The sequence below is a fragment of the Oryza glaberrima genome, chromosome 4 (genome assembly GCF_000147395.1).
Source record: "Oryza glaberrima chromosome 4, OglaRS2, whole genome shotgun sequence".
In the NCBI taxonomy this organism is placed as follows: Eukaryota; Viridiplantae; Streptophyta; class Magnoliopsida; order Poales; family Poaceae; genus Oryza; species Oryza glaberrima.
In genome coordinates, this window is record NC_068329.1 from 4363939 (window position 1) to 4391230 (window position 27292).

The window sequence follows — 27292 nt, forward strand, 5'->3', positions numbered from 1 at the left end:
TTCCTCATTTTTTTGTCATGCTTTATATGGCTGAAACAAGTCTATTTTGTCTCTATCATCTCTGTGAACCGTGCCTTATATGGCTAGAAATAAGGCTATTTTGCCTTCCTTAACTCTTTGAGTCTACTGATCGTTGGGTCGTGCTGTGGCCGGGATGGCATGTAGTGCCGAGGAAGAGCCCAGACACAGCCCAATGGTTGGGTCGGGCCATGCTTTGTGTAGGCCAGGGCAAATATTCGTGCTGTGAACCGGGCCATTGGACTACTGGCCTTTTTGCCAAATAAAACTGAAGGTACAAGGAATTCAAAATTGTAGTCAACAATTCATTCTCAAGCAAGGTTGTCAATATCAGGATGCTAGGTAGTATCGTTTTGCTCAAAGTAATATCGTATCGTAGGATTGTATCATAGTATCGGGATACTATGAGATTTTCTTTTTTTAAGTTTAATTAATATTTATATTAATTATATATAATCATTCTATATAAAAAAATGTAGTAATGATATATGTGATGCAAATAGTGACTTTTATTAAGAGAAACCACGTTGATTTTGATATATTTAACTGATTTTTATATAAATTTGAGCATATTTGTTTACATTATTTTCAAACCAATATTATTTTAAATAATATTTTGTAGTATCATATGGATCGTAGAATCGGAATACCATCTAAGATTTCGTAGGATCATGTAGTAATGAATAGTAGGATCGAAATTCTATGAAAATTAGGATACTAGGTGGGATCGGTATCGTTTCGGTTTGGTAGGATCGTAGTATCGTAAGATACTAGGATACGAATCGGGATACTGACAACCTTGTTCTCAAGTCCCAAAATTGTTACTAGCACATTGTGTTCTTTTTGTGTGGGATATAGGGCATGTTTGGCATAGCTCTCTAGAGCTCGAGCTCAGCCAAACACTTTCAGCTCCACCGAAAATAGGAGCGAAGTTGGGTGGAGCGCTATCACAAAATAAACTAGAGAGGTGGAGCTGGGTTTAGATTGCTTCACAACTTCAATCTAAACCTAACTCATAAAGCTAAATTTAGGAGTTGGAGCTCTATCAAACATACGCCATAGTCAACTAATAAAGCAGTAAAAACGAACAGAGCATATGTAGAACTTGTTGAGTTGTCTAGGCTACTGAACTTTTTATCGGCCCATTAAGTATTAGAAGTGGGCCTGAAATCACGAAGCTCATATCACGTTTGGCCCATCTATGATGGAGGTTGTTGCATATGCGGCCACAAACTTAAGCAAGATTGCCAAAATTTTCAAATGGATGGCAAACATGTACACAGTCCCCCTAGTTTTGTTTTAATTTTTCCACCAGAAAGTTTCTTACTTTCTAGTTGAAAATTTCTATAGAAAGTTCTCTACACAAGTTTCTATTTAAATTTTTATTCACTAATTTAAAAGGAGAGTTTCGTTCATCCCACCCATCACACGCAGTGCAGGAGCAAACCTTCTCATCTCCTGAACAGAAAAAAAAAAGAGGAAAATTGCCAGATAAACAGAAAGGCCGGAAAAAAGAAACGATCACCTGAGGCCGGAGGCCCAATCATGAACCCATATGATCTCCTCCAAATGTGCTGATGCCAATGCCATCCTCCTATGGGCAAAATAAGAAATAAGTTCACTTTAGGTTTCTCATTAGGACGATTAAATCATATCCAACCACAATACTGGATATATCCCTCAACTAATAAAACTAGTGCAAACAAGATCCTAAGTCTGTTTGGATAGTGGTTTTGATTGACGTGGCGCCTACGTGGCTGGTTTTACTTGGCCCTCATCCCACGTGGCATTGACGTGACACAAGAAAGCAAAATTAAAAATTTAAAAAAAAATATGGGCCCACATAGCAGTTGAAAAAAATTAGTGGAACCCACATGTCAGTGGGTCCCATTTCATCCACCTCACCCTCTCTCCTCTTTATCTCCTTCAGCCAACTACGCATTATTCCTCCATTATTCCCCTTCTCCCCAATCCCTCCCAACCTTTCATCCTCCCTCATCATGCTCCCTCATCACCCAGCCACCGCGCTACCACCTTCCGCAGTCAGCAGCAGTGGACATGACTACACCCATGCCTCGCAGTAGATCTCGCATGTGCCGCTAGCAAGCAAGATCGAAAAGCGGCGTAGAGCTGGAAGACCGTTGCAGGTGTGGGTGGAGATGGCAGGGAGAAGGATGTGGCATGCAGAGGTGTAAGTTCAAGTCCCTTAATTTGGTTTTGGTTATTTGTGACAAATCTAATTGTATGAGACTAACATTTTTATGAGCTTTTCTTTGACTAGTCTCATTTGGATATTAGAATAAAAATGATGAAAGGTATGCATTAAACTTCACATATTTTAACTTGGTCTCTCTTGTGGATCTAAAATATAGTGTGAGCTCCCTCATTGATCTTGATTGATTATGTGCATATGTGTTCCTTTATATCCATATGCATGCACATATTGAGGGGAGCTTATTATATATTTTGTTTATTATAAGATTTCTATCTTGATTTGAAATCATCTTTCATCTTATCTCTCTATATTGTTTATATATCACAAAAGAGAAAAAAGATTGAAAGATCTTGGATTAAACAATTTGTGTAATTGTTGCTTTGGTGATAGATGATAAACCGATGTTTATGGGATTAACATCTCTTTTACGTAAGTTTTCAATTAGGTTATTTCCCGATAATGAGATGTGGTAGATATGCATACTTTTGTGATGGACCTTAATCATGATAAGGATGAAATACATGGAGATAAGGCGATATGTATCACTTCTTATCTCCTACTTGTTGATAGTCTCCTTTACTTTGAGAACATAGAGATCATGAAGGGATGTGTTTTTGTTTATCTTTATCATTGCTACATGCCTTCTCCATGTGTATAGGATAAACCCCATTGGTTCTTTTTTATTTATGCATATACTTGTCTCTCCTATACTCCCTCTATCCCATAATATAAGACGTGCACGTATTTCAAGATTAAAACATTTGACCAACACTTAGTATAATACAAAATGAATTTTATTTGTTAAAAGTTATATCATTAGATTGAGATTTAAATTTACTTTCATATGGTTATAATTTTGTTGCTACAAATCTTATAGTATATGAGAAATTATAATTAAGCTAAATATTAGTTTTGGAGACCGTGCCAACTTTAGCCGCGCCTTATATTATGGGATAGAGGGATTATTTCTTTGTATGCATATATTTTCGCATGCGGGTGTGCTACCCGTATTCGAAGTTCTCTATTTTCGCATACCTTCTCGTGCAGACGGGCCAACCAGCCGCATGCGAAAACCAGGTTTGATGGTATGAAAAAGAATTTTTATAGTAGTGAATATACAGACATACAACAGATTAGGCGCCACTCAGTTTTCTAAGCACAAATCAGAAGACAAGACATAAAAACATACATCAGATTGGGTGCTCAGTTTTCCAAGCCGCGTGCACGACTTCCTTTAGAGTGTCAAACTGCCTTCACATCCACACCTAAGTCGATTCCAGGTGATTATTCAACTCAACCCTGAATACAATTCCATTAGATTTATACAAGTGTAAGTCATTCCATTAAGATAAAGTGTCGAGCATAAGCTTTAAACCTATATGTAAATGGAAAAGTAGGAACAAACAAATTCAACAGGACTTGGAAATAAATCAATCCATCTTTAGTTGTGTCATAATCAACTTGATAACAGGCTTTATACTGGACAAGGATGGTCATGATCTCATAAACAAGAAATATTGTGTGAAGTGAGCGTAGCTCAACTGGTTTGTTTTCATGTGGTGGAACCAGCCCACCCAGGTTCCAATACTAGATTTGACACGGGAGCGGGAATTTGTATTTAAAGCTAATTATTCTTTTATTAGTGATAGGCGATGTACGCAAGGGCGTATCTAGGTATGGGTGGTCCGACTTTTTTAAAAAAAATTGTAACAAATGCCTATATATACGATAGAATTGGCGAAAAGTACATCATAATATTTTAATAATGTTATTTTAAATTAAGTAAACAATTTGACTTGAAAAAGCTTACACTGCTATGAAGAAGATTGCTATACTATTTCATCCTCAATATCTTGTTCTTAAGTGTGCTCTTCTACATAACCGGCGAAAGAGGTACTTCATCCGTTTCACAATGTAAGACTATATAGTATTGCCCATATTTATATAGATGTTAAAGAATCTAGGCATATATATGTTTCTAGATTCATTAATTTCTATGTATATGAATAATGGCAATGCTAGAAAGTCTTATAATATGAAACGGAGAGAGTAATTGAGAGCATTCTTTACATACAGTATTTCATCTTTATTTATGTTTTAACGATCTAGAATACAGCAGTACAAACTAAGATGAGATTTGAGTTGGGTTAAAATTGAAAACTGAATAGAAGAATCACTACTAGGAGAAGGGTTTTTTCTGCGGTTGAAACTGATTTTTGCATTCGGGTGGGTGGCCCGCACGCACCTAAGGGTCTACAAAAATCGTGATTTTCGCGTGCGGGTGCTTATGTCACTACTACACTAAAGATTTTCCTGAACACCATACTAGTTTGTTTCCAGGCGGCCCATAAGTGCAACCGCACAGAAAAATGAAAAAGAGGCATCAGGACATCGCCCGCACAGGAAAATCTATTTTCGTGTGCGGGCCACTTAACAGGCCCGCACGCGAAAATAGGCTTATTTTCGCGTGCGGGCCTGTTAAGTGGCCCGCACACGAAAATAGCCCACCCCCAGCCGCACCCTTATCTCGTCACGGGCGCACCCTCCCCACCACCTCTCCATCCATCCTCCCTCTCCCTCTCCCTCTCCCTCTCCTCCTCCCCATCCTCCCATCTCCCTCTCCCTCCTTGGCGACGCCGGCGCCATCAGTAAGGGAGGCGAAGGCGGCGCAATCGATGGCGACGGCGGTGGCGGCACGGCGCGGCGCGGCGAGGCGGTGACAGCGCGGTGGTAGCGACGACGGCGCGGGATCCGGCAGGCGTCGGCCGTCCCCGCACGGATCCGGCGGCGGTGGCCGTCCCCGCACGGATCCGGTGGCCGGGCGCCCTCCCCCTCGCCATGGATCCGGTTGCCCTCCCCTCCCCGGCGGACGGGAGCGCGCGGGCGGCGGATCTAGCGGGTGGGCGGGCGACGACGAGCGGCCGCGGCTCCTCCCCTCCCCTCCCCGGCAGCGACGGGAGCGTGCGGACGGCGGATCCGGCGGGCAGGCGGGCGACCCGCGGCCGTCCGTGCATGGATCCGGCGGCAGCGGCCGTCCCCGCCCGGATCTGGTGGCCGTCTGCAATCCCCCGCCACGGATCTGGCGCGGGAGGCCGGTGGGAGGCAGCGCCGCCGCCACCGACGACGACGACGAGGCGGGAGCAGCGGCGACGACCTGATCTAGGGTTTTCTCTTTTTTTGAAATTTTATTTTTTTTTGGTTTTTTGTTTTTTCGCGCGGGCGGCATAAGCACCCGCACGCGAAAATCGCGATTTTCCCAGGCGATTTGTTCCAGACGGGCCGAAGCTCCACACGCCAAAATTCGATTGACCGCCTGGGGAAACGCTTTGTGTAGTAGTGTGTCGCCCGCACGGGAAAATAAAAATCTGAAAAAAAAATAAAATTTCAAAAAAACCAATTTGTCAGCGGTGCTGCCGCTCCTGGCCGCCGCCTCGTCGTCGTCGTCGTCGTCCGAGGACGCCGCTTGCACCCTCGTCATTGTCATCGTTGGCCTCCGTACCACCTACAGCCTCGTCGGTGGCGGCGGCCGAGGACGCCGCCCTCGCCCTCGCCCTCGTCGTCGTCGCCGCCGGCATCCGCAGTCCCCTCCGGCCACACCACCGCCGATGCCCCTCCCCTCCGCCGGATCTAGGGAGGGGAGGGAAGGGAGGGGAGGGGAGGGGAGTGGGATCCCATGGGGGGAAGGGCGGCCGTCCAGCGGATCCCGCTCGCTATCGCCGGGCCACCGTGCGCCGTCGGGACTCGTGGAGAGGAGAGGACGACGGCGAAAAAGAGGAGAGGAGTAAAAGAGGAGAGGAGGGAAGAAAAAGAGGGATAGAGAGGAGAGATAAGAGGAGAGAAAGAGGGGAAAGTTCAAAGATTTTTGCGTGCCGCTCTTTTAATAGGTCCGCACGCGAAAATAAGATGCGGTCCATTTAATTTGACCGCACGGAAAAAGATCACACGCGAAATGAGCCCTATTTTCTCAGACGCGATCAGTTATGGTCCATCTGTAATCTTAATTACTCCCAATTTAGGAAAATATTTTGTGTAGCAGTGAATAGAAGAGAAAATTTAATCGGCTAATCAGTAATCAAACCTTGCCGTTCCTGCCTGCCACTGTGCGCCCATGCTGGTGCCGGCTTGCTGCCGCCGGCCGCCGCTGCTTGCCGCCAGACACGCACGCGCGTGGCCACCTCTTGCTGGCTTGCCGTCGCCACTTGACCGTCGGCTCCGGTCACCGCACGTGGACGCTGGTCATCGAGAAGGTTGAGGCAAGCAGCCAAGCAGGAGCCCTAACGACTGGGTAGATCGATACGCGAGCGGGTGAGCAGACGCATTTTAGGGGAATTTTTTTTTTTTGTTAATTGGATCTATGCTTTGGGAGAGACGAAGACTTACTTTGTACTTTGTTTCATATTATAATGAAGGGAGAGATGAAGACTTACTTTGCTTCGTTTTATATTATAAGTCATTTGATTTTTTTTCTTAGTCAAATTTATTAATTTTGTCCAAATTTATAGTAAAATTTAGCAATATCAAAAACATTAAATTGGTTTCATTAAATATAACATTGAATATGGTTTGATAATATGTTTATTTTGTGTTCAAAATGCTATTATATTTTTCCATAAACTTAGACTTATAATATGAATACAAGCAGCTACTTAGGGACATAGGATTTGGCATCAAACAACATATTATTACAGTTTTTTTTTTACAAAAGGATTTCTGTAATCCTCACATCAGTAAAACAAAGAGCATCCCGTCCTTTTCTTCAAAGGAATCCTGAGAAAAAAAATCTGGCAACAGAAAGCACAAAACACAGTTCACTGATTAGAAATAGCTGTTTTATTGACTGATAATTACTATATTGGAACAAATACGGCCGTTATTTTAATCCAATTTCTTTATCATTACAAAAAATATCATCACAATATGATATTCTGCCCATAATGCCACTTTTCCCGGTTTAAATTTTACTTGAGTACTAACCACCTTGCCACAATCAAAAATAAAAAAAAATACAAACCGATTAAAAAACAGAACACAAGAAATTTCTTGAATTAACTAGAACACTCAAAATAAGAATATTGCACTTGTGTTTGGATTTAGGACTTCTGAAAGTCAATCGTTGTCCAGTACTACTTCTGTTAAGTCTGAAGTTGCAGTATGCAAAGCATTTTAACTCTAAGACATAGCTAGCTTTACACTTAAAATTTCTAAATTGTGCAGCACACGGAATAGGGGTGGGCATGTTTGTAGAAAGCAGAACCTTAATTTCCAGTAATACTTCATTTCTAAGTTGCAATATGAAGAAAGCATGTTTATACTGTTGGAACTAATTCTTAAAACATGAACATAGGCTATGTATGATCACCTCATTAAGCTTATGCTGAATTTGGTGGTGGCACTGATCGGTGCTTGATGAGGACATTAGTGCTGGCTTTAGTCGTTGTTGGCACCAAGGTAACGTGTGTTGCGGTCGTAGGGTGCTGGTGATGAAGATCACAGTACGGCGGCGGCGATGGGAATCGCCAAGATTGAGTTTGCCCTTCGATTCCCCTTAGCGCTCCTTAGGATCAGTAGAACTTAGGGTTTAGGATATCTAATCTCTTGCTTAGGTCATCACTAATGTATGAGGATTTAGTTCCCTTATATATGAATGCTCTAGGGGATGGGGGGCAACTCCGAGGCATGGGCGAAACAGGTTCAATCATTGGGCATAGGATGAGAGCATGTGTGCAAGGCTAAGAGAATCAGTCCTCACCGTTAGGAACACATGGGTGCAGGGTGGGCCAAGCCCATGTGTGCATCCCTCTGGCTCGGTTGCCTGGGATCAATCTAAAACATTCTCCCACTTTATATTTCAACCTAATGAGTCTAGTAACAACAAACTAAAGCAATGGGTCGCAATAGAAATTAATATGCCATAGTGACGCCAATATCTATACTCCACTATAACACCTCGATAGGAATCAACTTACTTTTATTGGGTGTTGATTGATTCTTATGCCCCTCTATATTCAGGATCTTGTCAAAAGCATTACTTTTCATATGTGCTGGCTAGCAACACAAATATTTCTAACTTATAGCCTTTGTAATTTGGATCCAAGAGCATGAACTAATGTGCTCATTCAGTAGTTTGATCCTGGTACTTATCTTTCACAACATAATGTCAGTGTATTTGACATAAACACATGGCATTGTTACTCAAATAGAAAACTAGGGTTCATAATTTTGCGCAATTTCAATGTCACACTACAATGAATGGCTTAGGAAAGTTGTCTACCACTCTTAGTTTCGAGAAAAATATTCTCAAGTCATACTTCTGCTCGTGAACATGTGACAAACTTAGTTTGCATTGTCAACTATGTAGTAGAATAATATTTGAAGCCCTTAACCATAGATGTTTGCTCCTTATGTAAGGACGGAAAGTTTGTGAAGACTTCGATTTTATCTCCACAAGGGAAGAAATCAAGAGTGAAATTGAGGAGTGTAGTTGTGCAACCTCGTGAGGAAAAGAGCTGAAAGAGACCCGACTATTGTGGCCCCTCAATAGAGACGTAGGATCGGTGGATCTAAACTTCGGAAAACAAATCACATGTCTACTCTCTTGATTTGTCCGTTCATACCTTTACTTATATTGTGCTTAAGCTCATTTTTGGTTGATCTATTTGTGTGTTTAGTTGATCTAGTTGGTGACCATCATCAATACATTGTGTGTAGATACCATTCTTCATCATTTCCTATAAAACACGATGCAATATCACTAGAAAAGCATTGTTGGATCCTGTTGTACTCACATTTTTTCCGATGTTTGATTGGTTTGTATAAGAATAAGTGTTTATTTTGTTATATATTTTTTCCTAACATTTTTTTTACTTTACAATCAGTAGTTCTGAATTGTTGTCTCTCAATTTGTGCTAAAGTTGCATCCCTAGGTTTCTATATTTCTACTCTGACACGTGTGGTGTAGTATCTAGGTGAGCACCATATATATCTGAAAGGGTTCATTGCCACTAGACTGGCCGTATTTCTTTCTGAGTTGGGTTAATTGGATCCATGCCACTACAAATATGCCATTTTAGATAAATGCCAGTACTATTCACGATATCGGCTACGTGCCACTTCAATTTAGGGAAATTGAAACCGTGCCACTCCGTCGCGTTTTCTGTCAAAAATCTCTGTTAGCCTCAACTACACGTGGGGAAGAAAGAAGAGAGAGGATGGAACTGACATGTGGGTCCCATATCTAGGGGTCTGAGGGAAAACGCGATGGAGTGGCACTGTTCCAATTTTCCCAAATTCCAGTGGCACGTAACCGATATCATGAATAGTAATGACATTTATCTAAAAAGGCATATTTGCAGTGGCATGGATCCAATTAACCCGGGTGGGTGTGTATCTATGTTTGCACTCTCTCCAATGTCGCGCACTACACAACCCATGTCCTCGATCTATCTACCCAGTTAGTCGTGGATGCCCCAATCGACAGTCCATATCCTTCATGTGGAACGATAGTCATGTCACGAGGTAGCCACCCACTTTCTTTATTTAATATAATATGTTCTTTTTAAAGTATGAAACAACCCTATATTACTATAATTAGATTTGTAGTATAAAACTCAAGATGTATTAGGCCATGTTACCTAAAATAGGAGTTATCGGATTCTCTTTTACTAATGTTAGTGTTCACTTTTGTTACATCAATTTTTTTGTTGTTTTTTACTTTATATGGGTTGTCTAATCATCAATCAGCTAATTCTTTTGCAAATATCTATCACTTTTTGGTTGTGTGTCACCTTGCTGATGTGTGTGTGCCTTTTTTCGCAGAGGAGTCCTTTATGATCTTTTCTTTATAAACATTTATTTCTTCTTAATGCAATGAAACACAGTTCTCTTGTGTTTTCGAAAAAAAATCTTATCACTTTTGAACGGTCAGGATGGTGCCACAGATTTTTGAAGCATAAATAAACCCTAACCTTTTCTTCTCCTCACGCCGCAATCATTCACTCATTCCCCTTGCAAGCTCCTCACGCGCCGCCACCCTCACATGCCATCGCTCTCAGATCCGGCGAGGCCAGCCAGCCACCGCCTCCCTCCTCATTCCTCATCACCATCGCCATCGTCTCTACTCTTCCTCCAAGTCCTGCATAATTGCCTTGACCTGCCTTCCTTCTCCGTCTTTGGTGGTTAATGCCACTAGATCTGTTGCCTCCTCCTAAAGAAAATCGTCTATCGCCGATCTCAGCCCACCACCTTCCTTCACCCGTATGGCCAAGGTGGCATCATCATCGGGCTTCTGCCTCCTAGAGCTTCCCTCTAAAGGCGCCCTCTCCACACCAACCTCTGCCCACTTCCACCATAACATTGGTGACCTAATTCAACATGCTTGTTGGAGTTGGGATTGTTGTAGGTGTCACACAACCATCGGAGAAGATGTCGCTGGAATTGAGTTCTTCCCCAATTTCTCCATTGCCTCCACTTGTTCTTAGGATAGAAGGTTGAAGACGACTGTGCGGCTTTTGAGTTTATGAGTCAGTTGATGCAAATGACTTTATATTTAGTCTTTCTGAATATTTATCTCTTATTAATTTTTATTCTTTTAGATATTTCAAAATTCCTGTCATAAATTCTGGGTATCCACTAATTATTATCTAGACTTATTTGACCATGATGTCTCACTAACATGTTACCATAGGAGAAGATGTTGTCATCGGTGAGTTCTTCCTCAACTGCTTTGTTGCCTCCACTTGTTGAAGACTACTCTATGGCCGATGGATATTGGAGAAAATGTGAGTCATCTATTGCATCACAAGGCTTAGTTTATTTGTATTACTTTTAATAGTTCTCTCTTATTATTTTTTCAATAACAATGTCTGTTGCACTTCTATACTTTATTCTTTGAGGGGTTTTCTAAATTCTTGTCGTAACCATTAGTTATATGTAGATTTATTTGTACACAACGTCTCATTAAGAACGAGGAACGAATAAATATTGGATCAACTTTAGAGGTAAAAATAGGGATTTCATCCAGTACCATTATAAACAAAACTATCCAAAAATGTCCAACATCAGTACTGATGTATAGCAACACTAACTTTATATTTAAAATTTGTGAGTGTTTATCTATTACTATTTCCAATTGCCATATTGTGTTACATATTTATTCATTGAGGGGTTTCTAGATTCTTGTTTGTAATGCCTAGGGTATCCACTTGTTAGTAGTATTAAGACTTGATTGTCAATGCATATAATTGAGACCACTTGTAAATGAGAGAAGAGTAGATCAACTTTTAGAAGCACATAAGTATATACAAGGGGTGTTTGGCAAGGCTCAAAATCTCAAATCCCCATTCGGAAAGGTGAAGTTGAACCAAACATTAATAAGTGATAAAAAAATAGAGTGGAGCAGGACATTGAGCGCAACTGAAAACAACTATAGAGGTGGAGAAGCCTTCACCCAGCTATGCAGCTTTGCTCCACTTTGCCTTTGTAAGTGTTTTGGACCTAAGATTTAGCCCAATGCTCTTCCTAGATAGATCCAAATCCATGGTAAAGAGGATATTTTGTAGAGGTAGATACAATCTACTACCAAAACCCCCTATCAAGCATCTTAGTAAATACCAACAACTTTCTGAAAGTGTTCATCATCACCACACCTAATAGTATCTATTTCTCTCGAATATACAAGTGAGTTATGTTCATACACCAAGTACACATAATCTCTCTCATTATTTCTTAAACGACTAAAGGCAGATTTGCCATTCATCTCCACCATTAGGGCTTTTTAAATGATTATAGATATAGATGATGTTTATCTGTGTTATGCCTCTAATCTTCGAGGGGTTTCTTAATTCCTTCCATAACACCTAAGGCATCTATTAGTTATACGTAGCCTTATTTGTCCACATTGTCTCATTAAGAATGATGATCAACTTTAGAGGTAGACCAGGATTTTATCTAGTGCCGTTATAAACAAAACTACTCAAAAGTATTCACCATAGCAATAATGAACTTCATATTAAGAATTTGTGAGCATTCATCGCTTATTATTTTTTCAATGGCCATATCTATTTGTGCTGCAATTTTATTCATGGAGGGGCCTGTGGCTTTCCATTTGTAACATCAGGTTATTAACCGATATCAATAGTATTTATACTTGATCTCTACAATATATAACCAGTACAATCTATAAGTGAGAGATCAAGAGACAAAACAAAGGATTATATGGATGTTTAGATGCAAATAAAGATTCTACCCAGCATCTCTCTCTAAGCACCAACTATCATCAGTTAATCACTGCTATCCTATTGTCTGGAAATTACAGGTTTGGGTTTGGGTTTGGGTTTGGGTTTGGGTTTGGGCTTGCGTCCATACACCACCACGTACACACACCACCCCTCCTCTCACTGTCTCCCACTGCACTGCCGTCCGGGCAACCCCGTCCACACCCCTGGGCCGTCGGATCCCCCGATCCGACGGTCCACATCCCCGCGGTGTCGCGTCCATCGCACTTTCCCCCCACACCACCCACTCCCCCAAAAACACGCCGCAACGCCCCCCTCCCTTCTCCCATCCACCCCAACCCATCCATCCCCCCTATTTTTTCTTCCCATTTCTCCCCACCTCCTCTCCTCCTCCTCCTTCCAGCCGAAGCCACGCGCGGACGGGAGAGAGGGGAAGGACGCGGCCGCGGCTCGCCTCTCCCCCCCCCCTCGCTTGCCGCCGATCGGCGATCGGGGCGGCGGGACGATCCCCGGAGGGAGCAGCCGGCGCGGAGTCCGTACGGTTTTATTTCTATATATTTTTTTTCTTTTTTACCTTGTCTCGTGGTTGTGGTTTCGAGTTGATGGGCTTGATGCTTGGTATGGGTGGGCGGGCGGTAGGTAGGGGTTGGGGGAGGCGCTTGGATTGGGGACGGATGGGTTCGTTTCGGTGGGGGAGGATGAGATCTGTGGGGGATTTCGGGGGAGGGGATCTGGGGGCGAGGTTTTCGGCGGAATTCTGTGGAATTTCGTTGATTTGAAGGGGGTAGGGTTAGGTTTCGGGGGGCCTTTCCGTGGTAGAAAAGTTGGGATATGGGTGGATTAGGCGGGATATGGTGGTTTGGGATGTGTTTATACCATGGATATTATGTTGGTAGGAGGCTATCTGTCCATGTATCTTTGGTGGAAATCCTCTTCCTAGTGGTTGCAATCCGCGCGAAATTTAGGAGATATGAGATTCTGATTTTGTTAAATGTTGGATGCATAGAACGGGAGTTGTTTCATGGAAGACACTAGAAAACCTGTAATATTGCCTGTGATAACTTGGCCAAGGTGGAAAATCGTGAGCTGTTCTTTTTGTTGTCCTGCATTATAATATATTCTTCAGAATTCTGAACTGTTCATTGTGTATTCAATCTTATTTGCTTGTTTGCAGACCTAATATGTTCATACAACCTATCAATTTATTAGATAATAAGCTGTCTGTCCTGATACCAGCTCATATTAGAAATGCTTTGAAATGTTTACTTTTGTTTTTTTCATTTGTATTTGTAAGATTGCATCACATATAGAAAACTAACTTATGTCCCCTCTCTTCTATTTGCTGATGCCAGGGAAGCAGTTTTGTAGCGTTATCCAATTGGCTTCCACTATCTGCAACAGTTTCCACCATTTGTCAATAAATTACTGACCTTGTAGTTGAGGTATGTTTATTGCAGACACCCCCACATTGCTACAGTTGATCATAATGATTGATGTTGATTTACAGTGTACCCTACAGTATATATTGATTTGCAATCATATTACAACTTGTAATCTAATTTATTTTTTCCTATTCTGACAAGAATCCTCCTTTTTAAAATTTATCATAGAAAGTTTAATATGCACTCATGATTTTAGTATTTCTCGCACCCTAGATTGACGTTTCTTTATTGTGTTTGAAATATAACAAGAAATTTTGCATCCAGTTGTATTTAATGTGGTATTAAATGACATGGTTTTCAGCATTACAATTTATAAGCAAAACTAAGGCAATGTTCATGGTAGGATAAGGTGCTTGAGTTTAGTCTACCAGCCAAATATCCGTGCTGTGCTACGGATTAAAACAAATTAATAGTGAGGTTTTTGGGACAACTTTGTACCTGTAGATGTTATATTGTACAGGTGAATTATGATAGAATCATATATGTAGAGGGATTATTTTATAACATAAAAGTACATGGGCTAGTTGGTAGAAAACATGATGGAGTAGATGGTAACTAAAAAAAAAATACTACTTGGTGAGGTGGTGGCAGATTCACTGCCACCACCATTGCCCTCTTTTAAGAAGAGTATAGATCCATGGGTATGTTGGTAGGAGGCTATCTATCCATGTTTTGCTGGTGTATCTGTGAGAAATTTAGGAGATTGGGATGCTGATTTTGTTGAATATTGCATACGTAGTGTAGAAATGGTTCTCTTTGCATACATCTTTTTGTTAAAGCTGTAGACACTAGAAAAGTGATAGCATTGCCTGTGATAACTCGGCCAAGGCTGGAATTTGTCAGTTGGTTTTTTCCTGCAGTATAGTAAATTTTCATAACTCTTCAATTGTTCTGTCTCTGATTGTATTCAATCTTATTTTCTCGGGTGCTGACCTAATATGATCATACGACTTATCAGTCTAGATAATATCTGTCTGTCCTGACTCCTGATACAGGGTCATATTAGAAATGCTTTGAAATGTTTACTTATGCCTTTTTGTCTTTGTTAGGTTGCATCACATATAGAAACTCACTTATGTACCCTGCCGGTTTTTTTTTTTGCTGATGCTAGGGAAGCGGTTCTGTAACATTAGCCGATTGGCGTCCGCTATCTGCGACGGATTCCACCATTTGTCAATAAATTATTGACCTTGTAGTTGAGGTGTGTATATCACTGACACCCCCACATTACTACAGTTGATCATAATGATGGATGTTGATTTACAGTATTACCTACAGTATCTGTAGATTCACCATGTATTTAGGAAACTAATAATTATAAATCTAATATAACCTTTTTATTCTGAAAAGAATCTTCCTTTAAAATTTCCCATGTGAAATATAATATGCACTTGCGATGTTAGTATTTCACACATCCAAGATTGATGTTTTTGTTTGTGTTTGAAATATAATAAGAAATTGTGAGTTCAGTTGTATTTAATGTGCTGTTTAGATTTTGAATGGCATGTTTTTCATCATTATAAGCAAAACTATGTCAATGACCATGGTAGGGAGCATGTGTCATTGCACCTCTGTTTAACAGACTGCAAAAGGAACTGTGCCGATGCAGGCTCTGCATGCATGTTTATCTGGCCATATACCCATATGTAGTATTCAAGGAATTTCTGGCAACACAGTGATTGCGCATGACTCAGTCCATTTCAGGATTTGAGTATTTAGATTGTTTTATACTTTTTTTTTAGTTTGTCTGTAATTTGTAACTTTGATATACGATTGTGTAAAGTACTGATTGGTTCCTGCATTTTGCTTATATTTGCCAGGATCGTCAACCTCAAGTTGTAAAACATTGATTTTTAATGGGTTGATGTTTTATTACATTGAACTCATTTAAGTACCTCATAAGTTATCCAAGGAAGACAGTAAAGTTTCGATGCATCAACATAGGATCACTATGCTATCTTCCTCAGAAACATGTCACCTTGGTTCTAGTTCGAACAACCAAGCCATGGATCAGCAGAATTTACTGCCCAGCAACCCCACCGCAGATGAACAGAATTTACTTCCAAATACTCTAGAGGATGATGATTACCCACATTATTTACTTGGTAGTCATGAGGTGGAAATGCCAAATGGAAGCGTGATTGGTCAGCATAATACAAGCTTGAACTTATGGGATTCAGCTGGATCTAGCTCGATGGGCTGTGTAGCTGATCATGATAGTCTTTTTGAGGCCAAAAGGGAACATTTTGCTCCTGCTTTGTCTATCCGAGCTCCCTTAATTATTGGAGGGAGAAGACATGAAGGCAGTAGTTCATTGCCTTCACAGAGCTTAAACTTAGACCTTAATCTTAATCAGGCTGATCAGTTTGATTCTGAGGATGTTGATATGATTCAGAGTAATGGACAACCAGGGATAAACGCTTTTCCTCTCAACAGGGGCCTTTCCATTCCTGAGCATGTTCTGCGCCATACAAATTCTTCCAGTGCTACAGGAAATCCTTCACAGGTTGCAAGCTTTTCTGATGGAATGACAGGCCAAGAAGTTAACCTGTTTGGTGGGCATCGTTCATCTTGCAAGAGAAAGAATATTGATGGGAGTCTTGCAGAGTCTTCTGCCAATGGTAGTTCACGTAATAATCAGCGAAATAATATTATACTGGAACCTTCTCCATCCAGTCATGAAAGCACTTCTGGTTTAACTGCACCTGCCCCTACAAACCATGTTTTTTCATACTCTCCTGTGGAACAGCTAAACCAGAATACCAATATGTCTGCAAATGCTATGTTGTCTGATCATTATTCACTATATGGTGATCATGAGCGTGAGAGATTTCTGAGGAATACCCGGATGAGAACAAGCCCTAATGAGTATGATCAATCATCGTCCAATCTCTTGCCTGAAGGAAGTCTCAGGTGTTCTGTTTATCAGCCTACTCAGCAACAGTCTTTGTTTATTCCAGTACAACCTAGAGCATCGAGCTCTTCAACAAGTTCTCTTAGTCGGCCTTATGTGCCTGCTGTCACTCAATTCTCACAAAATTTGCACCGTGCTCCATCAAGTGGCAATTTTGGTTCGAGAATAGGGATTTTTCCTAGTTCTGCTGATACAACAAACCAGTTATCTTCACAAGATCCCAACAGGAGCTCGGTGAGAGGCAATTTTCCTGAGCCCCTTCTGTTAGGTTCTTCTCTGTTTCCTTCTGACTCGGCAGAATTGCTATCTATGCCGGGAGGCAGAAGCAACCAACAAAATTCCAGCTCCACAATTCGAACTGCTGTAAATATAGGAGCTCAACAGATTGCTGGGTTAAATGCATCCCAGCCTACTTCAAGCTCAAGGGGTTCGGTTGATATTGTTAGGAGATCCTTGCAGGCTGCTAGCGTTCCTCAGTCCAGAGGTTCAAGCATTACATCACAGCAGCAACGTGGGCATTCATCCACATCACATGAGATTCGAAGCCATCAACCTGGATCCAGCTCTCGTGCCAATCAGCAGCATTACGTCAGGGCTGTTCCTCACTCTGTAGATAGGCAAAACTCGAATTACTTGGACCTGCAGTCTTTTATGCAAAGCATTGCTGCTTCAAGAGACGGAATTAGGACAGTCTCAGAGGTATGTCGCTCTAGAGCTCCACCTAAATCTCCTGTTTTAATTAGCTGTAATATTGTGTTTCTTTGATAAGTACTGATCTGATAATGCTACATATAGTTTCTAAATATGAACTTTTATCTATAAATTGAGAAACTTTCTACCTAGAAACTTTCAACTATAAATTAAATACTTCACAGAAATACTATGTAGAGAATTTTTAAACCGAGAAGAAACTTTCATCTAGGAATTAGAATACTTGTTATGAAATAATTGACTAAACTCTTGTGATTAGGAAACTTTCACTTACAAAATAAAAAGATTGTACAGTAAAACTTTCACATTAATTGTGAAAATGTAGAGATTTAATGAAAATAGGAAGTATCAAGGAAAATAGAAAAAAATAGGAATGCATGATATCCATGTAGCCCATTTGACCTGGCTGACACAGGCCCACAGCAGACAGTTTCCATCGAGAGAGGCTACCAAATTTGGTATGTACCATGTGTAGTAGGATTTTCTGGCACACTGCACTCTCGCGCTGTAGGTATTCCTGCTGCCACACCCTTATAAGCATTGGTCAGGCCACCACGCCACTGCTTGAGCTGCTTCTTGATTATTCCCTCCTTCCAAAAGTCTAAGACCTATTACATGTTTTGGTTTTTCCAAAAATCTAAGTCCTATTTGTAGTCACTATGTGCTATATTAAATTTTTTATTGGAACCCAAGAAACCATTTTAGTACTTATTGGTTGCATGTTCATTGGTTTTGTCACATGATGAATGAATCAATTACTCCTTTGTCTTGATGCAAAAAGAAATAGGACTTAGACTTTTGGATGGAGGGAGTATCTGGGAGTCTGGTTTGCGAGGCATTGGGGTAGATGGTAAGCGCTGCCTCATGAGGCGCTGCAGATGCCGTCGCCATGCCTTCAGATGCCATGAGCACTGGTCCTGGATCTGCGCATGTGCTGTTCACTTGTTGTTACTGAGAAAGAACCATGTGAAAGATAAAACTAAGGAAGATGAGGGTAATTGGGGCATTTGAAGAAAAAAAATTGATGAGAGCCAGGTCACTAATGGTAGAACAAACTAATAAGGCTAACGACAGTGGCATGTGAGGGTAGCAAAATTTAGTTTGTGGCAAATAAGGTGACAACAAATTTTCGGTGGCAAATAAGGAAACTGGTTAATTTTGAGTTGCAAATAAGGAATTTTCTCCTCTTGGTTCTGTTCATTATTCATTGTTTTGTTAGATTTTTAGAATATGAGCTATTTGAAGTTAGTAGATTTATGGTTTACACAACAATGCATTGCACAAATATTTTGAAAGGTATGCTGGGCATGATGACAAGGAAAATAGAAATGTGCGATTGAACTAGTCAGAAAAGGACAGTAGATAGAGAGGTATGCGATTTCCTTCATTGAACCAAATTTGTTGTGAAATGGAACGATTCCTACAATGGTGATCCTTAAGATCCATTACGATGAGATATTATTTTGTTTCGAGATAGACTGTCCTGTTTTTGTGTTTTGCTAATGAGATCGGTATCACAAGCTATATTGAATTTGGCTAGTCATCCTGTAGCCCTTGTATTGAGATTAAAACTGTTAATCATTTATTTGGTTAATTTCCCTAAACTAAATTTGACGCTATCGATTCAGTTATTAATTAGTCCTATACAAGGTGTATTTGCTTATTGTAAGAGGTGGATCTTAGTTGCCTATGTTGTCCATGTTTAACTAATAACAGGTTGATTTAACTGTAACTTGGCTTCCTTCCATATCTATCTCAAAATTAGCATATGTCAACATTTTGAAGAGATCTGCTATTAAAGTCACTAATAATTTCAATAACTTCATCATTTCTTTTGTGGTCGTCAGTCTGCCAATCAGCTTGTGCATCTTCGCAATGTTGTTGAACAAATTCGTCAGGGAAGAGGTGGAAGGTTTGAGGTCAGAATTGAATCTTTTGTTGTAAATTATATTTTCCAATGGTGCATGTATTTTCTCTGCGGGTCTGTTAATTGTGTAACTTGAGCCTTCGATTTAGTGAAGATAATGCAATCGTTTTCTTTGCTCTAGATAGGACCTTGCAAACTGCCTCATCTAGGAACTATTTGCCATGAGATAAGTCTTAGTGTACAACCTGCTATTGAATTTGCTTCAATTAGGTAACTCAATAGTGCCCATGTTTCATTTGAAATGGTAAATAGCATCTTTCTGGCTTTTATTATGATGTATGCAACCTTCATTTCTTCAAGTACACTCCAAAAGCTCTCTAATCATAACTCTGGTTTCAAATTAATGAATTGAACCTTGTTATGTACATTGCAATATCACTTTATGCTACTCCCTCATCCTCAAATAGAGATCAAATAGAGGTTTTGGAATACGTGATCAAACTTTAAAACATTTTAACACAAATATGCACAGCATATTATTGGGATCTTCATTATGTGAAAATGCACTTAGTAGATTAATCATGAACAACATTTTGAAATGATTATATTTTAATACTTCTCATGAAGATACAATTGGAAAAAGTAATTTTCAAAGGTGCAAATTGAAGTGCCATGTTGATCCATCCTAGTTACGAAGAAGTACAAAAGAATGGAGGAAGTGTATATAATCTTCGATTGAAAACTATGTTGAAATTCTATTTGTATTGTTTCCACGATTTAAATAGCATGTCCAGTAATCTTCCAAGGAAATATATTGGTAAAAGTGGAAGACAAATCAACTATGACATGTGATTTGAATTTTATTGTAATAATGCTTGTACTTCTGAAGTAATCAGGGATTATCATGTATAATTTCTGCCATTCATCTGCTTCTGGAATATCTTTGTCACTTTGATCCGACTCTTATGTTGTATCTTTTTTGGGACAGGATCCTAATTTTGAACGTGCACTTTTTGCAAGGCGTGCCAGTTTAATTGACAGACATCGTGACATGCGGCTTGATGTGGATAATATGTCATATGAGGTAATAAGTCATAGCAGTAGTTTGGTCCATGGTTTAGGATTTGAGAATTAGCTAAAGACGATCACTGATAGGTATAAACTTAAAAAGAAAATGGTAGAATTTGTGTTTATTGCTGTAATTTGCTGTTTTCCCCAGGAATTGTTGGCACTTGGTGAACGCATTGGATATGTAAACACTGGACTTAGTGAGGATAAAATTAGGACTGGTTTGAAGCAATGGAAATATGTGAGCATACCGATTGAAGAACCTCTAACTGGTGTTGAACCATGCTGTATTTGCCAGGTAATTCGAAGACCCTATATTTTCTAAACTTGTTAGGTAATTTCTTGATTATTCTTGTTCTGTTTACTGCTTCTGCTTTAAGACTTGAGAGGTATAGGTAAGGAATGTTAATGAGTGGTGAAAAGCAATTAGTCCAATTGATTTTAGCACTAGTTTGTAGATTAGGCTGCATCTCTTTACAATCTGTATTCTGCAGTGGTTAATTTTTGTATAAAGTCCAAATAGAAAGTGCTTATTTGTGCCAAATTAGTATAGAGTCCAAATAGGAAGTGCTTATTTTGAATGGGCCTCTTCTATAGTTTGCTAATTGCTCTCACAGTAGCGGTTAATTCTAGATGCAGCCGACTTTGTTTGTTTTACATAGATCCATATGCCAGAATTACCTTTTTAAAGGCATGTACAATGCAAGATGCTTGCAGTTGGGGCTTATTGAGAGAATGCAGTGACATCACCAAACATCCATTGGAGCACGTGTCTGATTTTAGTTTAGCACCTTAATTGTATCTTATTGCCTTGCTGAATGTGCATTGTTGGGTCTTGCAGGAAGAATATGCCGAAGGTGAGGACATGGGCAGACTAGACTGTGGGCATGACTTCCACACCGCATGCATCAAACAATGGCTGGTTATAAAAAATCTGTGCCCTATCTGTAAAAAGACAGGACTGGGCACTTAATTTTGCGCGCTTCCGCCTGCGAGGAAAGCGGATAAGCCTCTTTAGACCGAGTGGTTGGTTATAAGGCATGCTACACCTTCCAAGATCCAACATACAGGTGGAATTTATACTATAGGGTGGTACATGGTACTTTACCAGAAAGGCGATGGTTGTAGACCTGGAGTTTCTTTTTCCCTTTTGTTTAAACCTAGATTTGAAGTTTAAAATTTATTCAATAACATTCAATTGCAATTGGGCATTTCCTAAGTTTTGCCTGTCATTTTTTTGTCCCCTTTGGAGGTTGCCTGTGTTCTTGCTCTGAGTTGGGAGTTGGAAGTTGTAACCAATTTCTTCGAAGAAACATCCATGCTCCTCAGAGTTATAAGCATCAGGGTGAAAAAGACGTGGATGCAATGCCGCTCAAGGAACATTATCTCATTTGCCAGTATCAATTGCTCTGGAGCGTTTAAAGTTTATCTCATTTGCCAATCTGTGAGATGAGACTCAGAGGGCACCAAGGTGCCATGTGAGAATTCCAGGTGGTCTTGCAGACCATAGAAGAGATCCAGAGAAGCTGTACCAACATGGTGAAAATCTGCTGGTTCCCAGAATCCTAGTCATGGGCAGTAGCAAGATTTCGAGATTATTATTATACGGCCTGATGCAAGAATGGCAGAATGCAACTAGTGAGAGTATACAAGATCAGATACAGTAATTGCGGTAATTTATGTTTATTTACTCGGACTGTCCGCTGTCAGGGACGGTCTGCCTGTAGGAGTTAGTTGCTGCCGCCGGCTCAGCCTCCATTTCGTTCTCGCCGGAGAGCTCCTCCAGCGACTTCCCCTTCGACTCTGGCACCAAGAACGTGAACAAGAAGCCGACGACGTTGCATCCGGCGAGCAGGAACAGCGAGTTGCGCACGCCGATGCCCGGCGGGTAGCCGGCGTCCGTCTTGCTCGGGTCGGTGCTCTGCGCGGCGTACAAGAACCCGAACGACCCGACGATGGCGCCCATCTTCCCGGCCGCCGACGAGATGCCGTGGCAGGTGGAACGCAGCCTCGCCGGGAAGATCTCCGCCGGCACGATGAAGGTCGTGGAGTTTGGCCCGAAGTTGGCGAAGAAGAAGGTGAAGGCGTACATGACCACGAAGCCGACGTGGTTCCCCGGCGTCGTCCAGTGGTGGTACGGCACGGCGAGGCCGAGCATGAACGCCGTCATGAGGAAGAAGCCGCCGAGCTGGATGGCGAAGCGGCCGACGATGTCGATGAAGAGGACGGTGAACCAGTAGCCCGGGATGGTGCCGCACAGAGCCACGAGCGTCTGTGCCCGGGAGATCTTGAACATCTCCTCCAGGGCGCTCATGGTGTCCGCCTTGGGCAGCCACTGCACCGCCGTGTAGATGTCCTTCTGGAACAGGTTCTGCGAGTAGTAGGCGATGTCCAGCACGAACCAGCACACCGTCGTGCCCAGCAGGTGGTGGCCATGGCGCCGTGCGAATTCCCGGGAGAAGAGCCCGTACTGCTCGCGCCGTGCTGCCTCCTCCTCCGCAGCCGCCGCCGTCGCCGCCGCTGCCTTCTCCTGCTCGTCGACGAGCTCGACGTTGAGAACGCGCGCCATGTCGGCGGCTGCCTTCTTGTCGTTCTTGGCGACCAGCGCGGTGTAGCGCGCCGTCTCCGGCATCTTCATCCGCCAGTAGTAGGTGAGCAGCGCCGGGATGGCGCCGAACATGAGCACGATGCGCCACGCGTAGTCAGCCTGCGGCACGGTGGAGCCGGCCCGGTCGTCCCTGTACGCCGGCGCGTCGAACCGCGACTTGAACGCGGCGGACACGATGATGGCCACGATGCCGCCGGTGAGGTTGCCGAAGCCCTGCATGGCGAACACGGCGGCGATGAACGCGCCACGGGTACGCTTGTTAGCATACTCCGACATGATGGTCGCCGAGAGCGGGTAGTCGCCACCGATGCCGAACCCAAGCCAGAAGCGGAAGAAGCAGAGCGTGGCCATGACGCCTTTCGCCGACGACCCGAACGAGAGGCCGGAGGCGAGGCAGCAGATGACCATGAGCATGAGCGTCATCCCGTACACCTTCTTGCGCCCCATCTTGTCGCCGAGCCAGCCGAAGAAGAGCTGGCCGGCGAGCGTGCCGCAGAAGGCGACGCCATTGACGGCGGCGGAGACGTTGGGCGGGAGGGAGCCGGGGCTCTTGGACGCCGGGTTGAAGTAGTAGATGCGGCCGAGCAGCTTGGTGACGAGGGAGATGGAGAAGAGGTCGTAGGCGTCGGTGAAGAACCCCATGCCGGCGATCACCACCGCCGTGAAGTGGTACCACTGCGTCTTCGCCGTGTCCAGCGCGTCGAGCACCTTGCGATCCTGAGCCATGGCGGCGCCGGCGACTATCTTTGATATAATACTCTAAGTTATTGTGAAATTGTTATGGCACTAGGCTTGCATATGGTCAATGGCAATGGCATGCATGCATGAATTATTGTAGCTATATATATAGTGCAAGGAATTTGGTGTAAGTGACAGGTATTAGCTAGAGAATAAATCCTGGAACATTCTGGTTTGTTCATGCATGGACAAAATTAATTTGTTATGGCTGGTATGCATGGTTACCATCATACTATAGGGCAATGCATATGCATGCATGTCATAATCTCATTGGTATTTTGGCACAGCTTCTGAATGGGTCTAGAACATATACAGTTTGAACCTCTGGATCATATAGGCCATTATTAACTAATTTCTCCACTAAATAGTAGGTTGTACTGTTATGTGAATTATCTTGTAAATTGGAGGAAAATACACGAAAAATATTTTAAATGCTGATCTTTAGGTTTATATGTTCCCACTATTTTTACTTTTCTGACGTTGGTTAGTTCTATTTTATACTTTCCAATGTTAAATAAAATAAAACAGAGGGAATATTTCATTGGGTATATTAATCTTGCCTTGGTTGTTCTATTGTAATGTAGTTGCTTATTCATACCAGGCATGTAGTTATATAAATTAACATATGCTGCACAAGCTTCCAGTGAAAATTTTAGAAAAGTTTATAAAAACATAAATTTTCAATAGTATTATTCATATATATGTCTCAATTGTAAGTTCATTACATTATACCCGCAAAAAAAGAGAGAAAAAGCTGAGCTTTATGAGTATCAACAATTAGACTTTTGTTTTTTTCCTCTCTAAATTATGAATTTGAAGATGAGACTTTTCATATAGGAGGCACATGTATAATTTTTTTTAGAAAATTTCGATAATATTTTTTAAGTTACTGTGTGTACAAGAAACTTATGTATAAATCACCTATATATAATACTGTATGGATCCTTCCAAAAAAATAAAAAAAAATCTATTTTCTTATAGATTAAAGTGAAGGAAAATCAAAACAATTATATGTTTTTGGACAATAATGCCCCTAATTGAAGGAACCATCAACTGGCCATTGTTTCTGACCAGTGAATGAGGGGGAAAGGACAAAATAATAAAAGTACCTTAAGAATGTTTAAGTTTGTGGGTAAATTCTAAAAGGTATGAGTTCTAAAAAAACTGAGTTCTCAAATTCTTGGTAGTATATTATATTTGAGGATGGAGGGACTAGCTGGCTGGTTGTTTGAACTTCTGGAATGACCCATAAAAAACTGTGTTTCCAAATTTCCATCTGCGTGGATTTGGACACATCTAACAGGTCCAACATATCACGATATTCTACACCTGAGCTTGACGACGACTAAAATTAAATATAAGAAAATATTTTGTTTTCTTGGCATCTTGCATGAATCAACGGAAGACAGCAAACATGCCAACGTACTTTCAAAACGATAAAAATATAATAAGTACTCGAAGGTACAAAACACCAGCTCGATAGTTTAATTCATCTTTTTGGTAAGTACCGAAAAAGTATGGAGTTAACGGGATATTTCCATCTCACCTTATGTGGATTTTTCCTGAAATATCAAATTAATTAAGGTCGGTTAATTTCACATCTAAACACGACGGCAATTTCTGAGATACCGAAAAATAATCACTGAAAGTTAAGTTATCTAGTTATATTTAAGTTGCAATATATTTTGATAATATGGTATATTCTAAAGTTAACTCATTGCCTCCGGTTTTGGGCACAACTACAAAGGTGTGATGAAGATGAAGAGTTTTTAAAAATTGCATGTTGGATGTTGGAGACTATGGTTATGCAATTTTTGGCCAATTACGGTTGAAGATTTACAAATAGACCTCAATAATTGTGACCTCCTTATGTTAGGCTGGATTATTTATTTTTTCTTTACAGTGTGTTCTATTCATTTAGATTTACACTATATTCTTGAATGCTTCTATTTAATAATTGGCTGTAGCTCTTTTGAGTAAAGGCCGAAATATTATATTCCATTATCTAAAAAAAATTGGTATAAGCTAGATGATCAAAATGTGAAGATAAATAATATCAAGTGAATAGAGGGAGTATTAACAACGTCCGATGACCGAGAACAACAAATTGTGATATATTTTTGGTTAAGAAAGGGAAAGGGTTTAAATCCTGGTGCACGCCGGCCTGCCTAATTACATTCACGCAAGTGTGCTTTTTAGTAGAAATGTAGTGAGGTTTTGAATTTATTTATCGTTATACTCTGTCTCTTTTGAGTGTACGCTAAGGCAAGACATGATCTAAAGCAATACCATTATCTAAGAAAGCATTACTACGAAATGGATCGAACGGGATGAAGAGTTAAGAAACAAGACCACACAAACTGAAATTTAGACTTGATAGAAAGAAGTTACCCACTTATTTAGTAGTAATTATGTAAAAGATTCATACCTGAAAATAGTTTATTCAGCTTCTTTCTATCAGGTTTAAATTGCAGCTAGGTGCTGCATGCACATCGAGGGAATCTTTATGGTTGATATGGTACATATCAGTTGCCTGCTTTCTCTTCCAATATACTCCCTCTGTCTTTAAAAAAGACAAACCCTGGGTTTCCGTGTCCAACGTTTAACTGTCCGTCTTATTTGAAAAAATATAAAAAAATTAAAAAGATAAGTCACGCATAAAGGACAGTCAAACGTTGGACATGAAAACACAGGGTTTGCTTGTTTTTTTTGGCCGGAGGGAGTATACTGTGCTCAGAAGAGCACTACTAATGTCCCAATTAGTCAAAATATTCCTTCTTAACCATGTAACAACACCGTACATGTGTCTCCTTTTGATATGGTTTTCCCAATTACGTGCAAAATTGGGCCGTCGATGCTATCCACGTTGCAAAATCGCACACCTCAGGTGCATTTTTGCTTGACTTGTCACTAGTTTATTCCATTTCGGATTCTTCAGGAGGCTATCAAACATAAACGTGTAGTGAAGGTAGGTATGACACTTGTCCGTCGGTCTATAGCGAACATGCCACTTATATAGCTAGCAAAATACCTTTTCACATCATACAGAAAATGCCATTGGCAAGACAAAACTCAAGAAAATGCTAGATACCATCATCTTTTTCATCCAAATCGCAAAGGTCTATATTACTCCTAGGCGTGCATGTTTTATGTCCTCTCCTCTGTAAGAGTGATGTAGAATAATGATTTTATAACGTTTTGGTGGAAAATGTGATGGAATGTACATTAAGTAGGAGTTTTTAATTGTGACAATATTTCGCAATCTCATCAACTGTGAAATAATTCTGAGGAAATTTTATATACTTGTATATATAGTGTTGTGTAGTTGATATTTTTCTCTCTTAACTTATTAAGCCTTATCAACTCATTTTTTTTAAAAAAATCATCTCAATTGTTTGTACGTAACTCATGAATGATTAATCTATATTCAAAATTATCTCTTTTATCTTCCTCAGTCATGGAGCTATTATCATATGTTA

At 41.0% G+C, this 27292-nt stretch overlaps 2 protein-coding genes across 3 annotated transcripts; one reads left to right on the top strand and one right to left on the bottom strand.

Moving 5' to 3' along the window:
- Nucleotides 1-12802: 12802 nt before the first annotated feature.
- LOC127769687 (probable E3 ubiquitin-protein ligase HIP1) lies at nt 12803-21678 on the top strand. Of its 2 annotated transcripts, XM_052295302.1 has the most exons (8): nt 12803-13001; nt 13818-13907; nt 15019-15108; nt 15728-17520; nt 19380-19451; nt 20388-20483; nt 20619-20765; nt 21309-21678. In XM_052295302.1, the coding sequence occupies exons 4-8, from the start codon at nt 15838-15840 to the stop codon at nt 21438-21440; spliced, it is 2130 nt and encodes a 709-aa protein (XP_052151262.1). In that variant the 5' UTR covers nt 12803-13001; nt 13818-13907; nt 15019-15108; nt 15728-15837; the 3' UTR covers nt 21441-21678. The 2 variants fall into 2 exon arrangements, with proteins under 2 accessions (XP_052151262.1, XP_052151263.1); XM_052295303.1 differs by lacking the exon at nt 15019-15108.
- A 343-nt stretch (nt 21679-22021) lies between these two features.
- LOC127769688 (probable inorganic phosphate transporter 1-5) lies at nt 22022-23866 on the bottom strand. The gene has a single exon (XM_052295304.1). The coding sequence runs from the start codon at nt 23799-23801 to the stop codon at nt 22155-22157; it is 1647 nt and encodes a 548-aa protein (XP_052151264.1). The 5' UTR covers nt 23802-23866; the 3' UTR covers nt 22022-22154.
- Nucleotides 23867-27292: the final 3426 nt, after the last annotated feature.

What these genes read in the sequence shown, in the direction of transcription:
- LOC127769687 (XM_052295302.1), top strand. Translation starts at nt 15,838, where the DNA reads ATGCATCAACATAGGATCACTATGCTATCTTCCTCAGAAACATGTCAC. An exon ending in GAATTAGGACAGTCTCAGAG is followed by an intron (nt 17,521 to 19,379) that starts GTATGTCGCTCT and finishes TGTGGTCGTCAG; the next exon opens with TCTGCCAATCAGCTTGTGCA. An exon ending in GAAGAGGTGGAAGGTTTGAG is followed by an intron (nt 19,452 to 20,387) that starts GTCAGAATTGAA and finishes TTTTTGGGACAG; the next exon opens with GATCCTAATTTTGAACGTGC.
- LOC127769688 (XM_052295304.1), bottom strand. Translation starts at nt 23,801, where the DNA reads ATGGCTCAGGATCGCAAGGTGCTCGACGCGCTGGACACGGCGAAGACG.